This window comes from Ctenopharyngodon idella, chromosome 21 (genome assembly GCF_019924925.1).
Source record: "Ctenopharyngodon idella isolate HZGC_01 chromosome 21, HZGC01, whole genome shotgun sequence".
In the NCBI taxonomy this organism is placed as follows: domain Eukaryota; kingdom Metazoa; phylum Chordata; class Actinopteri; order Cypriniformes; family Xenocyprididae; genus Ctenopharyngodon; species Ctenopharyngodon idella.
The window spans coordinates 20,136,728-20,147,172 of record NC_067240.1 but is presented as its reverse complement, the minus strand read 5'-3'; the positions used below and the strand labels follow the sequence as shown (position 1 = coordinate 20,147,172).

Sequence of the window (10,445 nt, the reverse complement as noted above, 5' to 3'; positions counted from 1 at the left end):
TGGGACAGTAAACACAAAATTGCTCTGTTAGCTGTGGTGTCAAGACATCTATAAATATGACTAAAAAATTAATATGAGGCAGAAGTACAGAATGTCACATTTTATTATTGACTGTTTCAGCACAAAATGTTTTACCAACTAAGAAGTACAGCACTTTTAGAGTTTCAACCCTCTGCCTAATGTGAGCATAAGTGTTGTAAATGTAAATGTGTAAAAGCTAATATTTAATCGTAAATCCCTTGCAAGCAATCACAAGAGTGAGTCTGTGACCTATAGACATCACCAGACTCTTGGTTTCACACTTTGAATGCTTTTCTAGGCCTTTAATGCAGCCATTTTCAACGGTTGCTTGTTTTGGGGAGTTTCTGCCTTCTGTCTTCAGTTGGCGAAATGCATGTTAAATAGGATTTAAATCTGGAGATTGACTTGGAATGTCTAGTTTAGAATGTCCTGAAAAAGACTGATACCACTGGCCAGCTTCAGCAACCAAAAACGAGCAGGTCAGCTGAGAAAATCAACAGCAGTTGATGATAAACAAATGACAAGGGCTGTGAAAAAACTCTAAAATAACCATCAGTAAAATCACCAGCAACTTCCAGAAAGCTGGGGTGATGGTCTCACAATCTGCTGTTCACAGGAGACTTCACCAACAGAGTTTCAGAGGCTACACAGCAAGACAAACATCTGATCAGTACTACCAAAAATAGGAAAGCCCATTTGAATTTGCAAAAACACACAGAGATGAGCCAGTAGAGTTTTAGAACAGAGTTTTATGGACAGATTAGACAAAGATTAACCTTTATCAAAGTGGGAATGCAAAAGTGTGGAGAAAAAAAAACTGCAAATGATCCAAGGCATACAACCTCATCTGGAAAGCATGGTGGAAGTATTGTCATGTCATGGGCATGTCTGTATATATACTGACATATATATATATATATATATATATATACAGTTGCAAGAAAAAGTATGTGAACCACTTGCAGAATCTGTGAAAATGTTAATAATTTTAACAAAATAAGGGAGATAATACAAAATGCATGTTATTTTTTATTTAGTACTGTCCTGAGTAAGATATTTTACATAAAAGATGTTCACATATAATCCACAAGACAAAAAAAAATAGCTCAATTTATTAAAATAACCCCATTCATATGTACAGGTGCTGGTCATATAATTAGAATATTGTAAAAAAGTTCATTTTTTTATTGTAAATTATTTTAAAAAATGAAACTTTCATATATTCTAGATTCCCTACATGTAAAGTAAAACATTTCAAAAGGTTTTTTTTTTTAATTTGTTGATTAGAGCGTACAGCTAATGAAAGTCCAAAATCCAGTATCTCAAAATATTAGAATATTTACATTTGAGTTTCATTAAATGACCATCCCTACAGTATAAATTCCGGGTATCTTTTGTTCTTTGAAACCACACTAATGGGGAAGACTGCTGACTTGGCAATGGTCCAGGAGACAATCATTGACACCCTCCACAAAGAGAGTAAGTCACAGAAGGTCATTACTGAATGGGGTGGCTGTTTACAGAGTGATGTATCAAAGCATATTAAATGCAAAGTTGACTGGAAGGAAGAAATTGGGTAGGCAAAGGTGCACAAGCAACAGGGATGACCGCAAGCTTGAGAATACTGTCAAGTAAAGCCGATTCAAACACTTGGGAGAGCTTCACAATGAGTAGAATGAAGCCGGAGTCAGCGCATCAAGAGTCACCACACTCAGACATCTTCAGGAAAAGGACTACCAAGCCACTTCTGAACCAGAGACAACATCAGAAGCATCTTACCTGGGCTAAGGAGAAAAAGAACTGGACAGTGAACAGTGGCCGAAAGTCCTCTTTTCAGATAAAAGAAAATTTTGCATTTCATGTTGAAATCATGGTCCCAGAGTCTGAAGGAAGACTGGAGAGGCACAGAATCCAAGCTGCTTGAAGTCTAGTGTGAAGTTTCTGAAGTCAATAATGATTTGGGGGGGCCGTGACGTCTGCTGGTGTTGGTCCATTGTGTTTTATCAAGTGCAAAGTCAATGCAGCCATCTTCCAGGAGATTTTGGAGCACTTTATGCTTCCATCTGCTGACAAGCTTTATGGAGATGCTGATTTCCTTTTCCAGCAGGACTTTAGCACCTGCCCACAGTGCAAAAACCACTTCCAAGTGGTTTGCTGACCATGATATTACTGTGCTTTATTGGCCAGCCAATATGCCTGACCTGAATCTATGGGATATTTTCAAGAGAAAGATGAGAAACAGTTGATCCAACAATATACAGATGATCTGAAGGCTCAATAGTGCCTCAGCAGTGCCACAGGCTGATCACTTCCATGCCACACTTCACTGATGCAGTAATTTGTGCTAGGAGCAAGTCATTTGCTGTAATATGTCCTGCCGATCAAGTATTGAGTGCACAAAAGAACATACTTTAAAGAACTTTAACTTTTCTGTTTTGCAAATCCATTTTTTGATTGATCTTAGGAAATATTCTAATATTTTGAAATACTGGATTTTGGACTTTCATGAGCTGTACGCTCTAATCATCAAAATTTAAAAAAAAAAACTTTTGAAATGTTTTACTTTACATATAGGGAATCTAGAATATATGAAAGTTTCATTTTTAAAAATAATTTATAATAAAAAAATGAACTTTTTGATGATATTCTAATTATATGACCAGCACCTGTATGTGAACCATTGATTCTTAATACTGTGTGTGGTTACCTGGATTATCTACGACTGTTTTTTTGTTTTGTGATGGTTGTTCATGAGTCCCTTGTTTGTCCTGAGCAGTTAAACTGAGCTCTGTTCTTCAGAAAAAATCTCCAGGTCCTGCAGATTCTTCAGTTTTCCAGCATTTTTTGCATATTTGAACCCTTTACAGCAGTGACTGAATGATTTTGAGATCCGTCTTTTCACACTGAGGACAACTGAGGGACTCAAACACAACTTTTAAAAAAGGTTCAAACATTCACTGATGCTTCAGAAAAAAACATGATGCATTAATAAATGGGCGGTGAAAACATTTGGAATTTGAAGATCAAGGTAAATTGTATTTAATGTGTCTTCCGGGAAACATGTATAACAAGTATTTTCTGTTGCTTCCTAAGGGCAGTACTAAATGAAAAAAAAAAAAAAAAAAATGATATTCAAGTGAAATAAGAAAAATTTGGACCTCTTCATCCTGTTCAAAAGTTTTCACCCACCAACTCTTAATGCATCGTGTTTCCTTCTGAAGCATCAGTGAATGTTTGAACCTTTTTTAATAGTTGTGTTTGCATCCCTCAGTTGTCCTCCATGTGAAAAGATGGATCTCAAAATCATTCAGTCACTGTTGTAAAGGGTTCAAATATGCAAAAGATGGTGGAAAACTGAAGAATTTTTGGGACCTGGAGACTTTTTCTGAAGAACAGAGCTCAGTTTAACTGTTCAGAACAAACAAGGGACTCATGAACAACCATCACACAACAAAAAAACAGTCACAGATCATCCAGGTAACCACACACAATATTAAGAATCAATGGTTCACAAACTTTTGAACTGGGTCATTTTAATAAATTCAGCTATTTTTTTGTCTTATGGATTATATGTAAACATCTTTTATGTAAAATATCTTACTCAGGACAGTACTAAATAAAAAATAACATGCATTTTGTATGATCTCTCTTATTTTGTTAAAATTTTGCACATTTTCACAGATTCTGCAAGTGGTTCACATACTTTTTCTTGCAACTGTGTGTATATATATATATATATATATATATATATATACATTTTGAACAATGCTGGGAACCAAATAGCATTGAAGCCAACTGATGTCCACCAGACATTTCTCAAAATATTCTTTTATGCTCCACAGAATAAAGTCATACAGTTTTGGAACAACATGAAAGTGAGTAAATGACGAGAGAATTAAAATTTTGGGGTGAACAGAATACTAAAATATAACATAATACTTGTGGATATATTATCACGCATACAATTATATTCAGTGAAATATGCATTATATGCATACGATGACTATGATAATAACAAAAAAAGGGGCTATCAACCAGTTTTCCCCTGTGGGATGATGGCAACGTCACAGAAACACCTTGAAACAAAATAAAAGCTAAGGGCAAGTGAACAGTTTTTCACTGAACATCTAGCAACTTAACTGTCATCTATCTTGATAACAGCGTGTTGAGTAAGTGTTGTTTTATTAGACAAATAATTTATGCTATGCATAACTTTGTAGCAAAAACAGCTTCCATGTTCTTTGGTTTTTCAATTTATGTAGTGATAAAAGAGTTGATCATGCTGATGGTGTGCTGCACTATGAAAATGTTCAGATGACAAGCTATGCATTTTTTTTAACCATTTGGGCAATATGCATTTAATATACTATCAAACAATCATACATTTCTTGAAATAGTGTACTTTCCCTCAGAGTGGAATGCAGCCGTATCAGATGAAATGTTATTAATGACAATGACAATGACTCTATAAAATGGATTGTGCAGGGCAGCCAATGGACAACCTGACGTTCACAAACAGCATTCTCCTCGTGGAGGGACTAAAAGTTACACCTCAATCTTCCTATCCTGTTTTCATCCTCCTCCTTTTGGTTTATGTCTTTATAATGGTCTCCAACATTGGACTTATAATTCTGATTTCAACAGAGAAGAATCTTCATCATCCAATGCATTTCCTGTTCTGTAACTTGCCACTGAACGATATACTAGGGACCACTGTCATTTTGCCACGCTTAATGCAAGACATTTTAAGGGAAACATCACAGCGCTATATCACATATGTGGAGTGTGTTATTCAAGCTTATTTTGTGCATATATTTGCAGTAGCATGCCACTATGTGCTGATGATCATGGCCTTTGACAGATATGTGGCTATATGCAATCCACTGCGATATTCAGCTATAATGACCAATAAAATGATAGTTAAACTATCAGCATCAGCCTGGGCATTGTCAATATTCATGGTGTCAGTTCTGTTGGGTCTCACTATACGCCTGTCTCGCTGCAGGTCTAACATTGAAAACCCTTTCTGTGACAATGCCTCACTGTTTAAACTGTCCTGTGAAAATGTGGTCATTAATAATGTCTTTGGAATGGTTTATACTGTGATTGTCTTTACCTTCTCACTTGGGTCTGTATTTATAACATATGGCAAAATTGCTACTGTATGCATAACTAGCAAAAACAAATCACTCAACAGCAAAGCCATAAAAACCTGTAGCACTCATATAGCTGTTTATTTAATCATGTTTGTTTCTTGTGCCAGTTTTATTTTTCTCCACCGTTTTCCAGAATACTCTGAAAACAGGAAACTAGCTAGTATAATGTTCCATATTGTACCACCAGGACTAAATCCTTTAGTATATGGTTTACAAACCAAAGAAATAAGACAAAAGTTTGTAAAATTTTGGTGTAGAAAAAAGGTGAATCCTTAATGTGTTTTTGTTTGTTTGTTTGTTTTTACAATATAATAACTAATAATATAACTAAATACACCATACTGTATTGTATTATTTTAAAAATACAGATGTATCTTTTTCACTGAAAAAAAAAAAATATTGTGAGGCATTTTACGCATGCTATTCTTATCCTTGATTGTCAGTGAGAATATAGGAAAAATCTGTAGCACTTTATCTTATATTAATTTCTAAGTATTTCTTACCTTTTATCATGCATCTAATTTGGTGATAGAAAATAAGCAGTTGTATTTGAACTAGGAGGTTATTTTAACTGTAGCAAATTGGGCAGATATAAATGTAACCATAAGACAGTATCTATTTTGACTAAATGTTTCCATTTCAGGGTTTATCATTTTATTATATTAAGTTTGTAAAATTTCCTCCAGAATATTCATAAAGCTGTGGTCTCTGATAATATTTGTGTAATTTTCTTCTCTAGGATCTGTTAAAAATTATTCTATTATAATTATAATATTAAGTAGTTTTACTGCACTGATCGACTAATACATTTTGAAATGCAATTAAGTTAATTTACTGTTGTATAGACTTTTAGATTTGTTTAGACCTTTTACGTTAAAATTTTTGAATACATAATTACCGGAAAGGTACCAGTTGTAGGTACCATAGTAAAAGGCAAGTGAAGTGCTTAAAAACTATTCACTCATGTCTGAAACCTAACAGTTGCTACATTTCTTGACTTCATTTCTTTGAAAACAAGTAAGTAACATCTGAGCTATAAAAATATGTTATAGTCCTTTTAATTGCTTTTGGAGCAATATTTAAACAGTAAACTCTTGACTCTTAATGTATGCCGGTACGGTTTTATTGTCTTTACTTGTTAAACAAGCATTACACTAGTGATTGCAGTAGGGTCATTCCATGTCAAATCATCTACATTTTTACATTTTGTTAAAAAAAAAAAAAAAAAAAAACAGTTATTAAACAAGACATCAGTGTTCAAAACTGTCTCCCTACCTCACCCCGATTCGCAACGTTAAGCTTATAAAAATTATTTATAATTTGAGCTGTCAGGACTGATTTCGTGGTAAATGTCAGTTCCTTTTTGAAAGGGAACTCAACACTGCGTTTGACACGCTTTGGGGAACGCCTCTTCGTGAACCGGTGTCTGAAAACAATTATCAAATCACGACAATCCTATTGGCCGGCGACAGCCTATGACGTCATCATTGCGCAACTCGGAAGTATATAAGGAGCGCCTAGAGAAGCAGTCAGTATCTTTTTGTCTTCAGAGACTGTTTTGTTTGAAAGCAAGCAATATCAAACCGGTGTTAAGGTAAGACACATTATGTCTGACAAACGTTTCAGGAAGTGTGTGCATCTGTGTCCGATAGTGTTGACATCTGATCACACACATAACTTATAACGTTGTCTTTTATGAGAACAAAAGAGCATGTACAGGCAGTTCTTGTGGGATCTGTCTTTTTTTTATTGTGAGTGTGTTTTACTTGTAAAATGCTCCTCTCTCTGGTCTTTTCCTCGAGAGGAGAAGGACCAGCAGCTGCGCCTAATGGTTCAGGTTTTACTCTTGCTGAGGCAGAGTAGAGACTAGATCATGGGGTTCTCAGCTGGAGCTTGTTGAAGAGTTGAAGGGGTGAAAATCCCCATTCATCAACATGAGCAGGTTAATTCGCTGGTGTTGATGAAGTGAGTATGGGTACACGTCGATGCCTCCTACTGATGAGATGGGTGCAACTATCTCGTGATATAGGCAGGCTCCAACGCTCTATACATGGCAGCAGGTCAGGCTGGTGTTGCTTTACACACAATGTCTGTTTGCAAGCATATCAGTCGGACCTGCTGAAATTGGCTTGGTAGATCTCTTTATATTTATATAAACCTCGTTTTCCTGTATAGGATGCGGTTTAAGGGCCCTGAAGTTCCATTAGGTTGGCTGGAATGATATATTATTAAGGGTAGTACTTTGTATGTCCCCTTTTTGGATGTGTTGGCTTCATTCTTTGCAGAATTCACTGAAGACAATGAAACTACCGTTCATATGTATTCAGATGTGGGATTTAACTAAGCCGCACTGTTAGCCACCTTATGGAAAATTAGCTTTCTCCTCTGGTAAATGCTGGAGTTTTGAGATTAGCTTTCATTAACTTCAGATAGATCTATGTTCAGTGTCGGCCTTACAGGCCGCCTGACATTGTGTGGTTGGGTTGAGCTCTGATCCTCTGAGCTTTATTGTAGAAATATAGTATTCTCAGAGTTTGCCTCCTCTCAATTGAGTCGTTGGTAGAGGCTGTTGTTTCTTAGCCCCAGGCAGATCTATGCTTATGTGTTGGCCTTAGGCTAGAACTAGGTTTAGGCGGTCTGCTAGAAGCATTTTACGCCCTTTTTATACTACTCCTGTTATGTGAGTGTAGTTTTTCCTAGTTCTGGCCTCCTCTTTTCAGAGTTGTCAGGCCAAGGCCCATTGTTGCTGTGGCCCAGCTCCCCCAGAACTATCTAGAGGTACTTTGATTTCAGTTTTTCCCCTGAACCCCTTGAACTATGTTCAAGCTTGAGTGATATGGTTATAGGTTTTTATGAAAGCTCCTGTTCTTTGGCTTTGGCCTCCTTAAGATTATGGTGACGTAGTTTGTACTCCCCTTGCTTAAAGAGTAAAAAGTGTTTTTACTGAGTACACAGCTTGTTGGAATATGTTGAGGTAGACTGTTATGTTGGCACTCTACAGTCTTTTCTGCTAGTTAAACTCGGTTTCAATCAGAATGAGTTCCCATGTTTTGTGGCCTCTTGCATTATCAGCAATTGGCCGCCCTGTAAGCGAATCCCCCACATCTGGGTGTCTTTAACAGATTAAGCATGTACTTTTCACATGGCTGGCCTTTACAAGGCTGCGGTGATATATTCTACATTGTGTAGAATTAGTTCAAGTTGTAGGCTCTCTGGGAGCCTCCATGATTTTGTGCCTACAGTATGGTCTACCTGTTAGGTTGAGCCCAGTACTCCCCTCTTCTAGAGGGTTGTTCTGCATAGTACTTAGCTCCCTAAGTCTGGTCAGTGGTTGAAGGCCTCTCTGAGGCCTCCCTGTTGAAGACCGGCCCCTAGGCTGGTTGTACTCCCCTTGTTTGGGTCCCTTTAGAGTGCACAGTGTCCTCAGTGCAAATAATCAAGCGCTGAGTAGATCCTAGGATTGAGTAGAGTTTTACTCCCCTCACTGGTAAGGGTAAAAAGCGCTAAGCTGAGTCCTGCTCTCCAGGATGCCCGTCTCTACGATCTGGTCTGAGTTGGTTACTGTCTCTTTGCAGTCCCTCTCACTGGATATCTTCTTTGAAGAATGTGAATTGAGACTGATGACTCTGTGATCAGACAGGTTGTTGGCCAAGACTAGGTTTCTGTTAGACCAGGTCGGCCTCTCTGGTGGCAATCAGGGTCGAGTACGTACCCCTGACAAGTGACTAGCTAGGGTTCCCTCGGGCCCCCTGGTTGCATTCCCTTAAAGGTACCCTCTTTTCTTTGAAAAGAAGCTTGGTTCCAGAAGCCTTTGAGCGGCCTTCATAGGCCTTCTGTGGAAGGCCTCTTTGAGGCTTATAGCTTGGGCTGTTGGCCATGGGGAATGCTGTCACTGACAGCCTATGTATGACCCGTAGGGGGAGTGGTTCTGGCATTTCAGTTGAAACTGCCAGTTCTGACGTTTGTCTAGCCATTTTTTTCAAGCATGGCGGCATTGGTATATCGTTCCCCAAAGCGGGTCGAACGCAGTGTTGAGTTCCCTTTCGAAAGGGAACGTCTCAGATTACGTATGTAACCATGGTTCCCTGAGAACAGGGAACAAGACACTGCGTTACCTGCCATGCATCAGGGGCTGCCTGCTGAACAGTCCCTTCAGACGATAAGGTACTGACCGGTTCTCTAGGTGCTCTTATATACTTTCGGGTCGCGCAATGATGACGTCATAGGCTGTCGCTGGCCAATAGGATTGTCGTGATTTGATCATTGTTTTCAGACACCGGTTCACGAGGAGGCGTTCCCCAAAGCGTGTCAAACGCAGTGTCTTGTTCTCTGTTCTCAGGGAACCATGGTTACATACGTAACCTGAGACGTTTGACGCAATTCATTTTTGTGTTTAAAATAACTTAAGAAAGATGGCAAAATCATTATTGTATTTTTACAGTAGATTACATTTCAATTATTTCAATGGTTCTTACAGCTTAAAAAGCAAAACAACCAAAAACCAGAAAGACACTGACCAAGCCAATAAATATAAAAAAACAACAGGATAATAATGATTTCGTTTTCATTGTGACCCTGTTTCCTATTGTGTGCCTGTTTGTTCCCTTGATTGATTCATTATTCAGTTCACCTGTTGTCTCATTAGCACCATGTGCATTTATTCTACCTGTTCTGTTCAGTTCTTTGACTTGTCTCGTTAACACGTAGTGGTTTGTTTCTCCTGTAATTCTTTTTTTTCTGCCTGTACCTTGAGTTTTTAATTAAAAACTGTTCCAGTAAAATTTTCATGCAGTTCTTATGTGTAACCACCCATAACAATAAGTGTAATAATTGACTCTGGGCCATTGAATATTAGAAAAATATTGCATACCCAAGGTGGTCATAACAATTATTCAATTATTCCTTTATAGTGCTGGGAATTGTACCGGTTCATCCGGTATACCGGTTTCAGTTTCACATACGATATGTATTTTTCAAATACCACCATAGTGATGCATAGCTGAAACAACTGAGCATCTATTAAATGAAAAATTCAGTTGTGATTCGCATTTAAAATTAAAAATCTTTTTTTTTTATTTTTTTTTTTTTTAATTAAAAAAATCTTTTTTTTAAAATTCAAAATCTTTTTTTTTCATGCCTCAGGCTGGAGCAATAATCAGAATACAATCGGACCTTCTTTTTTTTTAATGTTTTTTTTTTATTGTTGGGGCATATTTATTATGATCAATCACCAATCTTGTCTATAATATAATTCTACCCAATAATTGC

The 10,445-nt window shown here is 37.3% G+C and overlaps 1 protein-coding gene across 1 annotated transcript; it reads left to right on the top strand.

The window, feature by feature from the left end:
* Positions 1–4,514: 4,514 nt before the first annotated feature.
* Positions 4,515–5,453, top strand: LOC127503375 (olfactory receptor 146-like). Its single transcript, XM_051877068.1, has one exon. The coding sequence runs from the start codon at positions 4,515–4,517 to the stop codon at positions 5,451–5,453; it is 939 nt and encodes a 312-aa protein (XP_051733028.1).
* The last annotated feature ends 4,992 nt before the right edge of the window (positions 5,454–10,445 follow it).

Excerpts from the sequence above, each read along its gene's own strand:
- LOC127503375 (XM_051877068.1), top strand. The coding sequence starts at position 4,515 with ATGGACAACCTGACGTTCACAAACAGCATTCTCCTCGTGGAGGGACTA.